We start from the raw sequence: 20,291 nt of genomic DNA, 5'->3' as shown, positions 1-20,291 counted from the left end.
GTAATTTAAAATAATATGTGGAAAAAGCTATTTTGGGTTAGATTTAAATTAACACTTAAATAAAAATATTTTATTTTTTAAAACTAAAATAAAAAAAAAGTTTGGTTAAATTGAACTCTAACAAACTAAAAATAAGACATGTTATATATTTAAAAACCTCATAATGAGATGAAGTGCAATTAACCCTAAATAATATTATAAAAAAAAGATTTAAAAAAATAATAAAATAAAACGAATGCGGTGAGCGTGGATCGAACACGCGACCTTCAGATCTTCAGTCTGACGCTCTCCCAACTGAGCTATCCCCGCACGTGAGTAATCTGTTTACATATATTAATATGTAGAAATATAACACATGTAAATAATTAAAATATATATACTATCATTTAAATAAATATAAAATTAAGTGATCTAATTAATTATTAATTAATCAAGTTAAATATAAATCTAAAATTAAGTAATCTAAATTAATTGGTTTAAGTATAATTGTTATGAAATTTATGTGCATATACATTATGTAATTTTGTATAATTAAAAATAAATAAAACTATAATAGTAGTTTTTATTTTTAGGGTAATGATCTCAACCTTTGGTTTAGAAATTTTACTTTCACCTATTCTTTTTCAGAAAGAATTTTGTATCTCGTTTTCATTAAACATAGAAGAGAAAGCCCATTACAAAGATTATCTCCAGCTTTATTTCATTACAAAGATTATCTTTCGTTTCCTCCATCAATAGATTCAGGTATGGTATGCTTCCGGATGCAAATCATGAATATAAAAAGCATATTATTTTTTAATCTCTAGGAATTAAACTATAAGCATATTAAGATCTATGATCATTCTCTAACACACCAGACTCACCGCCCTCTCTCTCCCCTCCTTATACTCCTCCTCGCACCTCCTCCTGCACTCCTGGCTCCGCCGCCGCCGCCCTCGCTTTACGCTTCGGCACTGCTTCTGCTGGCACTGGCGAAGCCTCTCGTCCAACCCCTCACCCCCTTCTCCATCTCCTTCACATCCACCGCCGACCTCCCTCTCGTACTCCTCCTCGCACCGCCGCTCGCACTCTCTTTGCTCGTCCTCGCTCTGCCGGCTCGCCCGGCACTCGTGCTTGCAGTGCTCGCGCTTGCGCTCCGGCTCCTCCTGGGTCCCGGCGCCCCCGGGTTTTGTTCTCCTCTCGATCTCCTTCTTCAGTCTGCCGTACTCCTCGCAGCCTTGGATGCATTGCTTTTTCTGGGTTTGGTCGAATTGTTGTTGGAGCTGGCATTGCTTCTTGCAGAGCTGGACCTCGGGGTCTTCTGACGATGATGGTGATGAGTTGGAGTGGATTGATGAAAGGGCGGAGAAGAGGAAGAGAGTGAGGAAGAGGATGCGTTGGGTTTTGCTGTTCATCATGGCTCCATAGAGAGAGTAGTAGTTGTTGCTATATATATATATACATATAAAGAGAGAGTGAAGATGATTAATATAATAATATACGTTGGGGTTGGGTAGCCATGCAACTATCCACGTGTTTTAATATGAAGTGTAGACGTGGCAACTTACGCTGATGCTTGTGTAGTAATATTCCACGTTATAAGCAAGCCAACTTACGTGCCCATCATTGGTGCATGAAAAGTTCGCCAGGCTGTGCAATATAACTTGCCTCGGAAATCGCGACTAAGAGAAAAACATTAAATGACTACGAATTAAGCTTCAGGATGGAGATCGGCAGAAAATTATGCATGTAGACTAAAGTAAAATATTTAATCAGAGCTGAAGAAGATATGGATACTCTTCACGTTTGGCCTTCAAAGAAACAACTAGCAAGCCAAATAATGTTCTAAAGTGACTTCTATTTGACATTGATCATAAGAGTGACAAGCTAAAATTAAAGTGGATCTCATACTACTAATTATCTGAATACGAACACAGAAGATCAAAGGAAAACTTCTCCGCATAATAATAATATTATTATTATTTGAGAAATTACACTGGCGATATTACGAGTGGAGGAAATGAAGTACTTCTCGAACTCCTAGCTAAATAAAATCCATATTTTACAATGAGTCTTGGCAGTGCAGTATATATGCGTAATCTAACATCAATGTACGTAAATCCACGTATGCATGCATATACATTGTCTATCTAATGTACGTAACAATATTGACGAACTATAACACAAGGGAAACTTAAACAAAGAGCATATGTAAAGAGAATTGTAACCAGGAAACTTAGGCACATATTATAGAAAGCTTTGAGCATTGCAGCAGTGCACTCCGAAGTGCTTATTATTCCTTCTTACTCCATTACATTACACTCAGCCCCTCCCCCACTCTAGTACGTACAAAACTAGCCTCTTACACTCTCTCTCTCTCACACACTCTCAGAACCCAGCTGCCACCTCCAAGATATTATACCCCTCGACTCCCCTCCCACGCCTCTGCCACTCCTCCGGCCCGGCGACGAAACCCTCCTCTTCCTGCGCATCAAACACCTCCTCCACCTCCCTCGCCGAGCTATCGAAGGACAGCTCCTTCGCCTCCCTGGGGAGATTCTTCAGCACGTTGTTCTTCCCCGCCACGAATATCCTCTCGTTGTTCTCCGCACGGATCTCAAAGCAGATGACCTGGAGGTTCTGGCTCCTGCCGCCAGAGGATGACGCGATCTCGACCGTCGGATGACCCGCCGGGACGACGAACGCCACGCCGGGGGACACCTGGGCCCGGACGTTGTGGTATTGTTGACCGGTTTGGCCCTCCCCCTGCTCCTCCTCCTGCTCCTCTTCTCGGCGATGACCATGGCCCTTGTGTCGACTCTGTCTTGTTAGGTGGGGGCAGATGATCTCGATCTCGCCGTTGCCTTCAACGACCAGGGCTATCTTGGTCGACCGGGAGTTATAGAAGGGCGCCGTCATGGATCCCTATATGCATGCCACCAAAAGGGACTTTAATCACAAAACTTCCAAAATATGGGGTGTGATTTGAAAACTTTTAAAAGAGACTAGTATTAGTACTTACACTGCTAATATTTGCAAAAGAAACCTTGACGTCGAGCTGACGGAGCCACTGGTAGTCGTTGGCGTCGGCCTCGTGGAGGTTCCCGTGCCGGTTTGCAAAGGTCGGACGCTTCCTCAGAAGGTTAAAAGTGCCTCGAGATTCGCTACCGCGGCCGCCGAAAGGCCAACGTCCGCCGCCTTCCTGTCGGCTCAATGCTCGGATTTGTTCCTCCGATGCTCGGATTATGGCTCCTTTGCTCTGCTTCCCAAAGATCCTCTCCAGCCTCTCACTTGGAGTCTAAATAAACCACAACCATCAAATATACTTCAACTCTCTCAATATAAGAAATATTATACTAGTAATTAGCTAGTAGTTGTTTAAAAACAAGAAGCCTTACATTAAAGGCAGCTTGTAGGACTTGGTCGCTAAATGCTCGATAAAATGACTGTGGGTTTTGTCCTCCAGCTCCAAAAAAGTTCTACATATATCTCAGTATAAGTATACATATATAAACACACGTACACTTAGAAGTTGTAATAGATTATTCTCGATTAATATTACCTCAAAGCGTCCTGGAATATTCACAGGCTGGAGAAGCTTAACTATGACTAGCCTCTCACTGTTGTCACTATTAATCAAGTAGATGACTGCACCTGCTGGCGTTGCAAAGATGTCCCCTTGGTTGATCTCGAACGACTGCTTCTGCTCCCCCCAAAGAACACTTAGTGTACCTCTCCCTGCATATATACAAGAACAAAGTTGAGACTTTTCTACTAACAAGCTATGACTATAACTATAAATTATATATATATACTGTGTTTACCTTTCACTACGTAACAAACGCAGTCGGCATCCCCGTGATTAGGCAGCACAAAAGCATGAGGGTCGGCCTCCAAGATAGCCAATCGATAATTCGCAATACCAGCCAAAAGATTGGACTTCTCATCGAACCTCTTTAGCACCCTAATATGCCCATGCTCGGTTCTAACTCGATGCCTAAAGCTCTGGCGATCGAAAACGTAAGGGTTCTCCTGCGTCCACTCCTCTTCCTCCTCTCCTTGGTACGGATTCGATCCGGTACCCCTCTCTCTCTCCCCACTGTACCTCTCCTCGCACCATCGAGTGCATTGTTGCTGCTTCTGCGACCCTTGGTGTTGCTGGTAGCATCTCTGCTTGCATTCTTGGAGCTTCTCTTGTGGGTCTTCTCGATCTTCCATTCCTCTTTCTCTCTCTTGTCGCTGTTGCTTCTCTTGTTGGTATCTTTTCTCGCACTGAAGCTTGCACTGTTGGCGCTGCTCGCCGCGCTGCCCGCTCTCTTCGCATCGTTGGCGGCATTGCTGGAAGCGCTGCTCCGGGCCTTCTCGCTGGTAAGCTATGGCAAACGTCGCGGCGAGGAAGAAGAAGAGGGCGAAGAATAGAAGGAAAGGGAGAAGTGATTTGGGTTTGATAGCCATGGCGCTCAGCTTAGTGGAGTGATGTGAGAAAGAAGAGGAGGCGGAGGAGCATTTATAGCGGCGGAAAATGGAGAAGACGATAAGGTCTAACGCACCACGTACGTGGCGACGGGTTCCTGCGTGCATGGCGACGCGCATGCGGCTCGCCACGTCCGCACGTGAGCTCAGGTGCTATAACCCCATACTACACGTGGATGTGACGTTGCCGCCACGAGGCGGGGTGAGCATGGCACGAGATTTAAAGCGCTCTTGCTTGGAATCTCACCTGCACTGGAGTTGGAGATTCGTGCGAATGTGATTAATATTTCTTTCTAATGCATAAGAAAATAATGGTATTCATATTAATAAGGATATATAACTTTTCTCTTTTCCCATTGATCTTGTAGTATAAATCCAAGAGATGTTCGAAACTTTGAATAAGACGTGAGAATATATATATATATATATATATTCCTTATCTCTACGTATCCACACGGCAGCATGCATGACCTCCAGTGTCACAGAAGCATCCATTAATGACCAATTAATGCACTACCAGCTAAATAGCCAACTATTTCTCGTCAGGTAGCCATTATTGGCTATTGTTGTTATCCTAATGTTGTTTGAGTTTAGTTTAGTTTTCCTTTATGGTTCAGCAAATTGACGAGCCGGAAGGAATGGAGACATGTTCTGGGGCACATTCACGGGGCTTTTATAATTTAATTTTAATTGTTTTTTAATTTAATAAAATTGGTTTGTATCAATTTTTTTTTAATTAGTAGAAATATGCCATCCTATTACTAAATTAAAAATACAGACTAATTTACCTTTTCTCTAATCCAACACAATTGTTTAATCTCGATGCGCATATTGTTAAAAATTAGAACGTGCATTTTGCATAAATGATGTATATAAATTATATAAGTGATGCATGACGTTCTTTTTTTTTTTAAATCTCGGTGCACATATCGTTGAAAATTAGAATGTATCTTTTGTATAGACGATGCACATAAATTACATAGGTAATGAATGATCTTTTTTTTAGAATCTCGATAAGTATATTCTTGAAAATTAGAGCGTACATTTTGCATAGACAATGTGTATAAATTATACATGAATTTTTTAGGACACGAGAGTCTTTTTAAGATTTATTAGGACTAAATCAGTAAAAAAAATCTGAAATTATAATTTGGTAATAAGTACGCATATTTCTACCAATTAAAAAAAATTAAAAGATTTTTTTTTGGATGTAAATCGCCCCTACCTCAATGTGGCCCAATTCCTAGTCAGACTCCCGGGTCGGGTAAATTTGTAGCTCAACCCGGTCCAATTAGCGCCTTGGGCCGGGTTCGGTTAGGCCCAGGTCCGGCCCATGGATCACCCCCCCCCCCCCCCCCCCCCCCCTTTACTTCTCTCTCAAGTCTACTTCTCTACTCCTCGCTTCCTCTTCTTCTTCTTCTTGTTCTTCTACCAAATCGCCAACAATGGAGTGCGTGTTCGGGTTAGTCGGCGATGGCTTTGCCCTGATCGCGGCGGACATGTCGGCGGTCCACAGCATCCTGGTGCACAAGACAAACGAGGACAAGGTCATGCTCCTCGACTCCCACAAGCTCCTCGGCGCCTCCGGCGAGGGCGGAGACCGGTTCGTCTTCTCCGAAAGACCTAATCGCCCAATATCGATGAGCTCCTTAATCGATGAGTTTTTCATCATGTGCTGATCTGATCTGGTTTAATTTGATCTCGCAGGGTGCAGTTCACGGAGTACATCCAGAAGAATGTCCATCTGTACCAGTTCCGGAATGGTATTCCCCTCACCACCGCTGCCGCAGCTAACTTTACCCGCGGCGAGCTTGCCACCGCGCTCAGGAAGGTAGGGTTTTGTTGATCTGATATATATTCCTTGGGCTAGGGTTTTGGGACTAGGGAACTTGCAGATTGCGAGCAAATCAAATTTGTTTGAGAATAATTAGGTTGATGTTTTAATTATTTGGTCGGCTAACTAGTCATATTATCCCCGTTTTATTGCTCATGTGTTTTTGACTAGTTTGCGATGTTTATAGTCTCAAATGGATTTATGCTTATACAACACGACCTGTGTAGTATTCGTGTCAAGTGCCAATTACTTTACTGATCTTTGCGGTGTCAGGAAATGCAAGAGATTTCGACCAAACTAGCCCTCTTTTAGATTTTATTTATCCAAATAGATCACACCTTAAATATCAAAATGAGTCTGTCTACTCTTATCAGCATTTTACTTTTAAATGAAAATGACAAAAAATTCATTCTATAAAAAGCTAGATTTTAAGAAAATTAAAAAAAATTTAAAAGTAAAATTTGGAGGAGCTAAGTTCTTTTTTTTTTTTTCTTTTTTTGTTGCAATCTCGAGCATAGTTGGCTGCAAGGAACAACTATATGATTCTAATTTATAAATCTTCCCTATATCTTCACAACAACATATTTTATGACTAAAATGGATAACCGAGCAAAAAGTTATAATGCTACAAACTTTTTCTTTATATTTATACTTATATATTTCTTGTTTGAGATCTGATTAAGCTTCATCAACATTATTATATTCGTTTTTCTTTTACCTTCATAACAACATATCATATGTCCAAAATGGACTATTAGTTAGAAAGTTATGCTTGAGAAGTTCAGCATTTTAATAAGATGTTAAATAATTAACAATAAGGTGTTTAACTGTTCATTTTATGCGTATTTGCTTTATCTAGTAAAGCATTTCAATAGATATACTAATAATATTAGTGTTTTACATAGAAAATACTGATATAATCAACATTTTACTTTTAGATGAGTAAAATGCTTAATAGTTCAGCGCTTTATTTAGGGTTATAATGAATAGACTCTTTTCAGTACGACGTTTGGGGTTTGGTAAATAAAGTTTAAAAGATGGCTAATTTGGTCAAAAACTCCTTTTCTTTTATTTCTTTTTCTGAATGCTGCCTTTTGGATCTATTTCTAGGGCTAGGGTATTGAGATATGTAATTGAGGCTGAAATCTAGGATTGCGGTTGGGGAAATTTGTGATATTTTAGTGGGTCTTGACTGCATTAAGTCTATTGGAAATTATTTTGATTAACTTTGGAGATCTTTAAGAATTTTTAAGATTGCCCGGTAGATAGTGTTGTCCAATACCCAATAGTGGTATGTCTCCTGGCGGCCATACATGCTTGTATGTTTTTGGGCTACTTTGTGATCTCTACTTTGTTGGGACTGTGGACTCCTGGGTATTGCCCACCGAACCAGCCATGTGAGCTGCACGTGTCATGGAGGACGCGTGGGATATGCATGGCTGAAAGGGATGCTATATAAGAGTGAAAGGGGATGCATATCTAATTCCACCGTTCTATGTGTAATCTTGCATGGAATTATGCGTAACATGGCTTTTCTTGTCTTGGATAATGATAACTTAAGCATACAAAAAATTGGATATTATTGTGACTTTGGCAACTAGTGATTCTTGTTGTGGACTGGGAAACACACTTGGAAATTAATGAATAGTTTAAAAAGGAGATTTGGAGACAACATACTAATTTATATGTCTAAGACTGGTAGATAGTTGTATTTTCTTAGTGCCCTTATATTTTTCAACACAAACTACCTTATCTATGAAAGTCACAAAGAAGCTGATGAGGAACAGATATATCAACTATTGATGAATAATGAAACCACAAATTGCACAATCTCCCTAATTTGATTGGCCCTAGGTAGGTGGTTTATGCATTCAATTGCTTAACTTTCTTATGGTATAGCTATCCATTCAATATGATTGGCCCTAGGTAGGTGGTGTATGCACCCACTGTCTCATATGCATAAGGGATGCACTTAGGTCCTTAGGATGCCCAAGGGATCACATATGTTGCCATAATTGGAGATGAATAAACCACAGTCTAATCATGGAAGGGCCGACACCATATTAAGTACAAGCATCCAGTGAAGAATCTATTTATGGAGAAGTCATGTTGACAGAGAAAATTCAAAGACACTGTGGTCCTAAACATTATAAAAGGGGCCAACTGATTTAATATTGTAATTATCGCATTATTCTGAGTTTTATGATCTAGACAATCCCTTGGGACCTTTCTGCAAATTAGTTTGTTATTTCACTATGGCTTCATGGATGCTATTTCTTACCAAGGTGATGTGAGGAATATAGTTTAGTTAAACTGATAGAGAAATCCTTGTATTGAAGCAAGCCTGTTGCCATTGTTTGTTCCAAGATTTTCCACAAGCTGAATTTGGTGAGGAGCTCGACCACAGTAATGATGGTGGAGTAGTGAAAGAGATGCCTCACATTCTCATTAGTCGAGTTCTCGAGCAAATTTTGTATAGATTTTGAATTTAATTCTGAAGGAATAAGCAAAGCTACATATATGTAGCATTGTGAAATATTCTAGTGAGCGATACAACAGAATAATGTAACTGTTTGATGCATCAATTATATTAGAATGACTACAGAAGTGCATAGTGGAGGTCAGACAGCTCGGCCTTTTTTTATTTTGAATCTCTGTGGAAGAGATGCTTCTTTATTGCATGGATCATTCAGTAGGCCGAGACAGACTAAGAAAAGAGACATTCATCTATATGTCTTCTTTCCTTGGTGTGTCAGTTTGAATTTTGTTCCTACACCAAAGAATTCATGCTCTTAGACTGCTATATTGCTATGGTTGATGTGGTATTTAAATCATTAAACTAGACATAGAAAGATATCTAGATGGTAAATGCTATACCTGGACCTTCTTGGTGTGACATGCTCAATTAATAAACTCATCCCATGGATCTTATTTTATACCAAATAATGGCTGCATGTGCCAGCCAGTATGAGCATCACAGGAATCTCTCGTTTCGAGCTTACAACAGAAATTTTAACATAGATTCCTTTTCTCTTACAGCCTTTTTATGAATTTTAGCCCTCTCTAAGTAGGAGGTCTTGTTTAACTGCATTTAAATGACGCATGGAACAAGTGCCTGTTCTAGGTCAGGAAAATCGACAGAGTAATTCTGTTGATATGTTTTTTAAAATGATTGTGCAATGCTTTATGACCACTTCTTGTTTTGAGCTTTACAATAGAACTTTTAACATGATTCCTTTTCTCTTACAGCCTTTTTGTGAATTTTAGCCCTCTCTAAGTAGGAGCACTTGTTTAACTGCATTTAAGTGTCTCTAGGTTAGGAAAACATCCCAGTTGTGATGTTAATCAATTGTTTACGTCTAAATTTTCTGAGACCTAATTTTCATTTTTTATACTGACTATAAAGGTTTCTGAATATTCAGTTGCATTGCGTTTCTTGTGTAGGTGTCCAAATGCCATATTTTCAGTTCGGACAACCTTATGAAAAAATGATGAATTCGATGTTCTTTTTTTGAACTTTGTTTTCTTTGCACAATCTGATCTTCCATAAAATGAGTGACTTGACCATATACATGAATCTAATTTGTAATACTCTAATACAACTATACAAGTTATTTTGTCCAAGAATTTGCCACTATAGAGACAACTTTTGTTAGCCTAAGGTAAATATTGTCTGTAAATTCATAATGAACTGAAGGGTACTTCTTTTAAGGTGGTATGAATGCAGATGTTTTGTGTTGATAGAGAAATTTATCTATTTGGAAGATAACCATTGTCATGGTCAATGTGCCAATGGACAACTAACTTGGATCAACTGAGTGTTTACTAGGTGTTTCAATGTTATCAATTAGACGACTCTTGATATAACCTATAAAGTGATTAATGGGATTATCTGGTTCACCATTTCGTTATTACAATTATTTCTGGACACTGGAGGAGTGTACACTTGGCTGTGAATGTTTAACTATATGGTTATCAAATGTATTGAAGACCTGGATATTTATTTGTATCGCTGTCCATGACAATAGGCCTGGATCTTTGATCCTTATGGAATTCCTTCTTTTTTTTTTCTTTTTCTTTTGTTGAGAAAATGACCCTTATAGCATTTTTGCCAGAAATTTTTTAACTACTTTTGTTTGCTGCTGATGTTCTTTTTCTTACAGAATCCATACTCTGTTAACGTTCTACTGGCTGGGTACGACAAAGATATTGGTCCATCTCTCTACTACATCGACTACATTGCAACTCTTCATAAAATCGAGAAGGGTGCATTTGGTTATGGGTCCTACTTCTCTTTGGCAATGATGGATCGGCATTATCATCCCGGTATGTCTCTGGAAGAAGCTGTCGATCTGGCTGACAAGTGCATAATGGAAATCAGATCCAGATTGGTTATTGCTCCACCCAACTTTGTGATCAAAATTGTTGACAAGGATGGAGCTAGGTTGCATGCTTGGCGTGAAACCGTTAAAGACACCGATGTTCAAGCAGCTTGAGGTGTGTTAATTTTCCCCGCCCGACGTATGGATTTATTCTGTGATGGTACTTAGGATGGAACTTGAATTAAAACCAGACGTCTCGACAGTTTGTTGTTTCTACTGTTATTTCACAAATCTCTCTGACAGCATAAACTCTTTGGTTGAACAGTAGATCTGATAAAAATTCTTAGCAGATTTCTCAGCTTTTGCATCATTAGCTATCTGTATTGGGTTTGTCTATTCTTGCCATTTTGATGCAATCTCATCTTAATAATTTTGATGGCTCACACAAGCAAATTGCTCTCTCACCTGGCTCTCTCTTGGCAGTCATGGGCTATGTTTTAAAAATTGGAATAGTCGAGCTAAATATGGCCTATCTGCTCCCTTGTTCTTCCCTGCAATAGACCATTTATTCTGTGGTCCATAAGGAGCCGTTAGTCCGAATAACAGAACAACCAAACAAAGCCCATTTCTCACTCCTTAAAAAGCCTGAAATATTTCTCTCCCAAAGCTTCCTCTCTCCAAGATGACACCCAGAATGCCCAGGATAGTTGTGGAGGTTGGCCTCGGCTTGGCCTTGTTCCCCTTCGCCTTCGCCCTAGCCCTTGCCCTTGCCGACCCCTCTGCCTCTGCCTCCGCCCAAGACAACTGCACGGGGGCGGTTGTGAAGCTCACACCGTGCATTGACTTCATCGACGGTGACTCACCTGCCCCGGCCTTGTCGTGCTGCCCAGCATTCGCTGATGTTCTCCGGGCCCAGCCGGAGTGCCTCTGTGCATTGCTCAATGGCCAAGCATCGTCTTTCGGGATCAAGATGAACCGGACTTTGGCGTTGGAGCTCCCGGAGAAATGCGGTATTCAGGCGCCACCGGCTAGCAAATGCAAATGTTAGATCCTTTCATTTCACCTTCTTTTTTTATTTAATTTTTAAGGAATACCCTACATTTTAGTGATTTTATCATTAATAGGCCGTCTTTGAGCTATTTATACCACACCTCCCTCGGATTAATTTAAACTAACAGATCTCTAAACAAAATAATATAAACCAGAAATATTTCTTTAGGAATACTAACTCTACCTTTTAAAATACCTTAAATACTATTCTCTTCCCTTTTTATCCTTTATCTTAACTTTTAAAATACCCTGGCCTACAATATCATTACAAAAATCCTACCTTCCAGTAGAATCATTTTTAAGAGCATTTTAGACTTTATTTAGTTTGAGGCTAAGTTCGATTAGTTAGTTTTATTTTTTTATCTTAATTTTTTGAAGAGTAAACTTAATTAAACATGAAAAAGATGAAAAATATTTAATTATTGAACTAGTTCAAAAGGGAGTGATTTAGAAAAATTCTTTTGTACTCTAGTCCAGGGCGAAAAGTTTAGTCGAACTATAAAAATAGTTTATGACAAAAAGAGACGTAGGATTACAAATAGCTCAAAGACGAGGTCTAATTCATAAAATCACCAGAATATACGGTGTTAATTTGAAATTTTTTTCCTTGTCTAGCAATGCAATTAGTTTCATTTATTTCCATTTAAGAGCATGAGCTAAGAAGCCAGAGATGATCATGGCAGCCTTAGCCGACCCACCGGCAAAATCATCGTCTCCGGCGCCGGCTGCCGCAACCTCTGAGCCACCGCCTTCGTCATCAGTGCCAAGCAAACCTTCAGGTGCAGTTCATAGGAATCAATTTGAATCCAAAAACTAACCGTCAAAGTTCAACTTTTTTTGATATATTTGTAAGGTTTAAAAATATAAAATTGAGGTCAAATAATTTTATTTGTATCACTTTAATTCTTATAATTATATTCAAACTAACATGAGATGTATATTTTTATCATATTTTTATCGTCTGAAATTCGATTAGTATTATTTTAGATGCATTAAAAGATTTATAAAATTATCTACAATTTTACTACGGCAATAGAATTTGATCTCCGATAGATAGTTTAAAAGACGAATGCTACTTGTTTCATATAATGAACCAAAATCTGAGGCAATTTGTGCAGGAAGTGGAGTTCCATCATCCTCAGAAGGGAATTCTAATAAATCCATGGCGAAATCCATCTTCTTCCTTGCTGCGATCTTCCTCGCCATTTACTTTGATTGAGTTTCATGTTCTACGTACCTTTTAAAAGTATTTTCTTCTTCGTTGATGTCACGCAAGTCATGATGTATGTAATATCGACCTTAAAACTGGGTTTCTCCAGTTTGCTCATCATCTCTGTTTGTATTTATATTTTTTTCTATTGGAGAATCATCAAACCACACTATTTTTTATTATTATTATTTTTGGATGGGAAAAAATATTTATGTTCTTCAATTAGTCTCTTTCTTATTACCTTTAGGAATTTTTATATAATTACACATTACATTTTATTTATTTTATAATTTACTTAGAAAAAAAATATTTTAGTATAATATATAAAATAATTTATAAATACTTAAATTATCTCCGACTATTTTATCCTATTTTTCTCTTCCTAAAACAGAAGAAAATGAGGAGGAGAAGAAGGGGGGAAGGTGAGTGAAAGGTGGTGGCGATGATGATGGCGACGGTGACGGTAGAAAAGATAGGTGGGAAAGATAGTAAAATGATATAGAAAATAAGAATGGATAGTGAAAGTATTTTAGTAATTTAATCTATATTAGTTAGTCAAAATAATGTCAGGCTATTAAATGAATATTATAGTAGAAAATAAGGAATCAAGTTACAAAATTTGCAAAGACGGAGTGAGAATTATAAAATAGATAAAATATAAGGTATGATTTATAAAAATTCCTCTAACTTATATATATATATAGTTGTTTTATTTAATGTCATTTGGTAGAAGAGATGTATGATTAATTTCTTTCAAGCTGTCATTTTGCAACAGATGACATTATCTGAGATGTAAAAATTCTAGATTGACTTGGATAAGCTTTTCAAGTCAATCTTTGAATCTTCAAACTGATGTGAACCTTGTTAGATCGGTTCACATCAAAGAGAGACTGTGCTCAATGAATTTAGTCTAATTATTTTATTTAGTTATTTAGTTTAATTAGAGTCTTAGTAGGTTAGGATTTATTTAATTAGTTAAATTTAGTTTTGCACAGTTTTGGGTGGATAAAATCACCAACCTCGAGATCTATAACTTTTATATTTATGACTTCTGTAGATTAGGAATATATGTGCGACAAAACGAAATGTTAATCTGAGAAGATAAGAAGAGTGGTTTTAATGATTTATTAGGATTTGTTAGAGTTGTTTAATTTGTTGATGAGTCGCTAAGTTGAGCTTCTATATATATATATAGAGAGAAAACTCTAATTAGAGTTATATGAGGATGATCATCTTGTTATTGGAATTGACTTTAGCCTTATCTCTTTCTCCTCTCGGTTTTTTTCTGTCTCTAACCTCTCTCTTCCACAGCAACTTTTCTCTTTTCACACTAAGAACTAAATCTAGCATCCATCTAGCTATTGAAGGACTATCAAATTAGGATCTAAGTTTCACATCCGTTTCGGATTCGTAACACAAACCTTAGATTCTCCTCGTTGCTTGGTCGCCAAGTTTGACATCCTGTGAAATAGTCAACCGGTCCTACAACCCACTCAGCAGCCAATCGCATCTCTCTCTCTCTCTCTTCTCCCAAATTACACTTCTGCTCATTCCCCTCTCCCTCTATAAAAATTAGAGAAGAAACCAGCGGCAGAGGCGAAGACACCAACTGAGGACGGGAAAATGACGGAAATAACCCTCCGCCCGTTCGACCTCTCCGACGCCGACGATTTCATGGTGTGGGCGTCGGACGAGAAGGTGAGCGCCTTCTGCAGCTGGGACGCGTACACCGACAAGTCGGACCTCCTGAAATACATGGCCGATTCCGTCCTCCCCCACCCGTGGCTCCGCGCCATCTGCCTCGACTCCCGGCCGATCGGCGCCATCTCGCTCACCCCGGTCCCGAGCGGCGGCCGGCACAGGGCGGAGCTGGGCTACGTCCTCGCGTCGGCGCACTGGGGGAGGGGGATCGTGTCCGAGGCGGTGCGGATGGCGTTGGGCCGCGCCTTCGCCGACGTGGCGGGACTGGAGAGGGTGGAGGCGCTGGTGGATCCGGAGAACAAGGCGAGCCAGAGGGTGTTGGAGAAGGTTGGGTTTGTGAGGGAAGGGGTTTTGAGGAAGTATTGGTTTATGAAGGGGAAGACAAGGGATATGGTCAGCTATAGCTTCTTGGCCACCGATACAATCATTAGATAGAGAGATAGATTATTTTTTTTTTATTTTTTTTTCTGGTGATTAATGTATGATCTTAAAGTGTGTTGTCCAAATTTAGATGATTTTTCCTAGTCTGAATTAAGCAAAGAAAATTAAAAAAATAAAATATTATGTTGGTCTTGTAGAGAAATCTAAATGATATTATTAAAATTAATGGATGAAAATGCCTTTTTTAATAATACTAAATGAAATTAATTAATTAAAGTTTAAAAATAGATAAAAATTTACTTCCCTCCAGTAGTTGGAGGAGGGTGTTTCACAAGGGGAGAAGAAACAGTGACAGTAAGGTTAATAAATGTTTACATTACCAAGACCATAGAAGAGCTTCAAAAATAGTTCATGGAATAGGATTAAAGTTGTAGAAACTACATCAATAATGGGAAATTTTGTTCCGAAATTATTGCCTGAGCTTATGTGCTGACACTAAACACTTCAGGCGAGAAGCTTTTACTATGTCTGGCCTTCCGATCTTCCTCTCGGAGATCAGAGAAGCTTTTACTATGTCTGGCCTTCGGATCGGATCTTCCTCTTGGAGATCAGAGAAGCTTTTGCTATGTCTGACCTTTGGATCTTCCTCTCGAAGATAAATATAGATCAAGCCTGCTTTTCTTTTACTAAGATGAATAATATTCATTAGATAGGCTAGTAGATCCATATTTCTACTATTTTCAGATATTAATCATACACACTTCCTCCTTTTTCCACCAATATAAGTTTCATATGTACAGTCTACTTGCTTGCTTTGGGCTTTGTTTACACCACCACTACATTTCTCCACATAGTTTTCAGATTAAAGTACTAAAAAGAAGATATAAAATGGTGGCTCTGTTCATCCTAACCTGGGACTAATACTCACTTTCTATTTCTTTTCATTCCAACTGGGCCTAATCTCCTTGCTTTCTTTAGAGAAAGCAAAATAAAAAATAAAAAAAAGGGAGACATGATTGAGTTTAATGTGACAGTAGTAGCATAATAATGCATCACAAAGTTCAAACATCAGCAAGTTGATAATAATAAAAGAAAAGCCTACATTTCCTTTAATAACTCATCATTGTCTCTCTACCTTCCAGCAAAAATTGGTAAGCAAAGAACACCAACAAAGATAAATAGATGAACCCTGCCAAGCCTAGGATCATTTTCCATCCTCTTGGATCAAAAACAGACTTTACAGGAGCAGGAAAGGGAAAAAAAAGGGGGAAAAAAAGAAGGAAAAATCGCAACTATGGCTGCCGATAACTTTATTCAGCCCCTTAACATAGCATGAAGTTTTCTGGTCAGATTGAATCCTCTTTCTCCATCTCTTCTGCATCGCCTTGCATCTCTTGATCACGGCACTCGTTGCTGCAGAAAGATTTCTCACCTCTGAGAGGAACAAAGAACCAAATCAATTGAGTCCAATATACCATATTAGCAAAAACAAGAGCGAATCAGTTTAATTCGCCTAAGGTGAAGCAAGAACGACGTAAACTTAGTTTGGAGCACCGAAAGCAGAAGTATAAATGAGCCAGAAGACAAGCACCACCAAGGCAGAGCAGGTCCACTTCTATGCTTACTCAAGTTAAGTGATCAATATTCAAGACATAACCTTGTGATGAATGCAGGACCTGCCTAGGGGTGGTAGAGGACCCAAGAAAAAACTATTTTGGTCCATGGGACCCCACAGCAATGGCGTCAATTCTTCGAAGGTATTTAAATCACCTCCCAATTTGATCAAATGCCGACAAAAGATAAATGAGATATCTATTTCCATAGAAGATATGATCATAACCATGGATAAAATGGTCCACAAGACAAGCACAAGGCAGAGCAGGTCCACTTCTATGGCTTACTCAAGTAAATAGCCCAAATTTAGGGCGTCAAGCAATGTCGTTCTCAAATATAATCAGCATACGCTTTATTAATGATGGAAGGCAGAACCTGGCCATGGGGTAAGGGGCCCAAGATCAACTATTTTGGTAGAGGGGACACCATTAGTAATAGCCTTATAATTATTTAATGGATAGAAGTTCTTTACATCATCTCCTAATAAGAAAAATAAGCAGTGGTTTGTATTCTCCGTTATGAAAGCAACATGGAATCAAAACATCACAATCTGTATAATTAGTATACTTACTACGTTATATACCACAGAATTAATCACGACTAGTTTACTACAATAATTGTTGATGAAATAATTGCTTGTCTACTACACTGTTTGACAAAATTAATCCTCCAATCAAGAGTATTCTCATCAATTGAAACACAGTGAGTTTGCATTTGGAGTTCATAGTAAGGCACAATAAGAACAAGAGCTGCATTCAAGAGATTATATCAGGTTATATCACACAAATTACTCCAAGAAAGAATTAAAAGTGCAGCTAATTCAAAGAGAATTTAACAGAAACTTAAAAGAGATTGTATACTAACCTATACATGAAGATGTCAGCCCCTTGTCCAAGGCTCTTCTTGCATGCATGGCAGAAGCTCAAGAAATCATTTGATGGAGAACCGCCATGATCAGCAGCAATCCTACTCTCCTTCCTCGGCGCGATCACGTCGCCGCAGCTTCTAATGATGCAGTTGTCAAAGATGTGAGTGGTCCTCGGATTCGGCCCATGAGATATCACACAGGTGTAATCCTCAGAGAGCTCCATTTCACTGGGAGAGATGCTCCCAGTGAAGACTCGCGGGGAGGGGGAAACCGCGGCCTCCGAACCCGAATTCACCGCCATCATTAGCGACCTCTTGACAGGGGAGAGCAGCGCCAATTGCGAATCCTTGTTCTTGACACCGAATTCTATCGGGGAATAAGGCGATTCAATCGACCCAGTTGGATAAATGGAGTTTGCATTATCAGAGGGGATCTGAATCTTAAGCTTCGATCCAAACAACACCATTCTCCTCTCAACCATTGAAGATTTCTTCTCTGGTTTATCGAGAACATCTACGAGACCGAGGCTGATCGCTTTCGACTCTGTTCTGCCCCAAGAATGGAGCCTACTCTCCGTACTAATGTGAGTAGAAGTAGTAGACTCTGATGATGGGGGCTTCCTTGGGGTTCTATTAGAGAAGAAGGGGCTCCCAACGGAAGACAAGTGCTTGGCTTCTAAAATGGAGGTTGGGCTCATGGCAGCCTCAGCGTCTGAGAAGCCTTTCACAGATAAGCTCAAAGAAAGCCTCGGAGAGGGGAAGAGAGAGGAAGATCTCCTCTTGTTTTGGTTCTCAGTGGGAGATTGAACTGAAGGGGAATCCGATATCAAGCCTTGTTTAGACCCTACTGCTCTTGATCTAGTCCTCAGCATCATTTCCTTTTGAGAAGCTACTGCAGAACATAGTAAAGGAGAAGATCTTCTCTTTTAGCTCTCATGGAGATCAAGAATGCAACCAAAAGAAAAGAAAATACAACTGAAGGATCTCAAACAGATGCATGCAAACAAAGCCATGAACTCACCACCAACTAGTGTTCCTTCGTGTCTCACTTTCTTCAATTTCTCACCCCAAGGTTCGATTGATCAAAAGATTGGATTGTTTTGAAAAACAAAAACCCACTCCTAAACCTCACTATCGCTCAAGAACACTTGGGAACTCGAAAGACACCAAACCAAACCAAACCAATCCAATCCAATCCAAAAGCGACCTATTTTATTTCATTTTTCTCTACCCAAAAATTGAATCAAGAAGAAACCGCACAACAAAAACACAACCAAAAATCCCAACTTCTAACGGAAAATCCGCAAAACAACAACTACCCAAATCGCAAAATCGCAGCTTGACGTCGATCGAATCGGAAAGACCACTCCTTTCCCCTTCCCTTCCTCACTCCTTAGTATTTAATCCACTCCCAAGAATTTAGTCCTTCAAAAAGAGAGAGAGAGAGAGAGAGAGAGAGAGAGAGGGAGGCTCATGGTTCTTCCGAATCGAAGTGGGCGAGACCAAAATTGGATTCTGGTACTGCCCAGGGGAAACGGGAACCAGGGGGTCCTTATTTAAAGACGGGAGTCAGGTGTGGTTTCGACTTTCGTGCGTCGGGTGAGAGAGAGAGAGAGAGAGAGAGAGAGAGAGAGAGAGTTTTGTTAAATAAAAAGAAACCGCCATTGATCCCGTTGTGGGGGCTAATTCGGTAAACTTACCACCTCCTCCTCCTTCCTCTCTGAGCTCGTGTCGTGTCTTATGCGGTGAGCTTACCTTCCGGACCAGTGGTGATCGCCGTAGACAAGGGCCGGCGGGGTTAAATGTAATCTACTCTCTCTCTCTCTCTCTCTAAATATCTATTAACCGCCATTCTTCTCGAAATGTTAAAAAAAGTTTCCCATATCTATGTATTTGTTACGGCGAATCTTGATCAGATTCTCTTGTATTTAGTATTACATTTATAGTACAGCATTAAATAGTCTAAATCCTTTTTGTTTGGTTTTTTCCTACATTATAAGGGTAAAATAATATATGCCACCATCCTTGTTCAAAATAAATATATAAGATTAAGGTATGAGTTCCATATAGAGAGAGGTTGTTTCTGATTAATTTCTCTAATAATTAAAAATCCCCACTGATTAAATCCAATCCACAAAGAGAGATATTGGATATTTAGACTATGGCTTTGTTTATATAGGGACTAGGATATGTACTAGATTTGCATGTATATTAAGTACCCTACTAGAACATCAATTAGGTACCAAATTGAGATATTATAATGCTGATTGCTGCCTAATTGGTAGGCCATCAAGATTAGTTTTCTTTGGGTTTTCTTTTTTCTATTAATTAGGCCTCATTATCTTAATTTTTAATTACTGGACTAACCTTTTCATTGAATTATTATCGTTCATATACCTCTTGAACTTCTTTCTTACACATAGATCATTTGTATTATTGAAAATATCTCACCTCTCTAACAGTATCGTCCTTCAACTAAAGGAACTCCTCTCGAGGGGAAGAACGCGAGAGGTCCACTTAAAGGGACTGGTCATCACCGGAAAAAGAAATCTTTTTAGGCTAAAGGAAGGGCTTCAATAAGAGATATAAAGCATCCTCTTTATACGGATGATGCCTCTAAATATATCTTCTTGAATTCCTTTGAAGAGGGAGACTGAATTTCCACCTGTTTACTTAACAATGGCTTTTTTTTTACCTTAATTCATCTCCCCAATAGAGAAATTAGAGTTGTAAAAGAGTTGAAAAGATCAAGATAAAGATATTTTGATACACAATAACTTATAAAAATAAATATGTCATACAGCTAATTGCTCATGTGACTTAAACACGATAACTTAATAAAATATTTTAAATAATTTAG

General features: G+C 39.1%; 5 protein-coding genes and 1 non-coding gene across 7 annotated transcripts; 3 read left to right on the top strand and 3 right to left on the bottom strand.

Annotated features, from left to right (window-relative positions):
- Positions 1–236: 236 nt before the first annotated feature.
- TRNAF-GAA (transfer RNA phenylalanine (anticodon GAA)) lies at positions 237–309 on the bottom strand. The gene has a single exon. It is a non-coding gene; the product is annotated as a tRNA-Phe (tRNA).
- Positions 310–2,367: 2,058 nt separating this feature from the next.
- Positions 2,368–4,434, bottom strand: LOC140759121 (vicilin Cor a 11.0101-like). Its single transcript, XM_073095597.1, has 5 exons — positions 3,804–4,434; positions 3,542–3,717; positions 3,378–3,458; positions 3,002–3,277; positions 2,368–2,904 (listed from the first exon to the last, which is right to left on the bottom strand). Exons 1-5 carry the CDS (start codon positions 4,432–4,434, stop codon positions 2,368–2,370), a joined length of 1,701 nt encoding a protein of 566 aa, XP_072951698.1.
- A 1,421-nt stretch (positions 4,435–5,855) lies between these two features.
- On the top strand, positions 5,856–10,981 carry LOC140759763 (proteasome subunit beta type-2-B-like). The gene is made up of 3 exons (XM_073096410.1): positions 5,856–6,055; positions 6,160–6,283; positions 10,450–10,981. The coding sequence occupies exons 1-3, from the start codon at positions 5,898–5,900 to the stop codon at positions 10,780–10,782; spliced, it is 615 nt and encodes a 204-aa protein (XP_072952511.1). The 5' UTR covers positions 5,856–5,897; the 3' UTR covers positions 10,783–10,981.
- A 138-nt stretch (positions 10,982–11,119) lies between these two features.
- LOC140759764 (non-specific lipid transfer protein GPI-anchored 15-like) lies at positions 11,120–12,951 on the top strand. The gene is made up of 3 exons (XM_073096412.1): positions 11,120–11,651; positions 12,342–12,437; positions 12,777–12,951. The coding sequence occupies exons 1-3, from the start codon at positions 11,291–11,293 to the stop codon at positions 12,875–12,877; spliced, it is 558 nt and encodes a 185-aa protein (XP_072952513.1). The 5' UTR covers positions 11,120–11,290; the 3' UTR covers positions 12,878–12,951.
- Positions 12,952–14,285: 1,334 nt separating this feature from the next.
- LOC140759336 (uncharacterized) lies at positions 14,286–15,127 on the top strand. The gene has a single exon (XM_073095867.1). It carries the CDS (start codon positions 14,492–14,494, stop codon positions 15,002–15,004), a length of 513 nt encoding a protein of 170 aa, XP_072951968.1. The 5' UTR covers positions 14,286–14,491; the 3' UTR covers positions 15,005–15,127.
- A 906-nt stretch (positions 15,128–16,033) lies between these two features.
- LOC140759657 (FCS-Like Zinc finger 8-like) lies at positions 16,034–19,197 on the bottom strand. 2 transcript variants are annotated; one of them, XM_073096272.1, is made up of 3 exons: positions 18,453–19,197; positions 17,429–18,320; positions 16,034–16,384 (listed from the first exon to the last, which is right to left on the bottom strand). In XM_073096272.1, the coding sequence occupies exons 2-3, from the start codon at positions 18,304–18,306 to the stop codon at positions 16,297–16,299; spliced, it is 966 nt and encodes a 321-aa protein (XP_072952373.1). In that variant the 5' UTR covers positions 18,307–18,320; positions 18,453–19,197; the 3' UTR covers positions 16,034–16,296. The 2 variants fall into 2 exon arrangements, with proteins under 2 accessions (XP_072952373.1, XP_072952372.1); XM_073096271.1 differs by having other exon boundaries at positions 17,429–18,323; positions 18,453–19,187.
- Between the last annotated feature and the right edge of the window lie 1,094 nt (positions 19,198–20,291).

This window comes from Typha angustifolia, chromosome 4 (assembly GCF_048772165.1).
Source record: "Typha angustifolia cultivar Huaian chromosome 4, ASM4877216v1, whole genome shotgun sequence".
NCBI lineage: Eukaryota > Viridiplantae > Streptophyta > Magnoliopsida > Poales > Typhaceae > Typha > Typha angustifolia.
The sequence above is the reverse complement of the archived record's forward strand: the minus strand, read 5'-3'. Positions and strand labels throughout refer to the sequence as shown.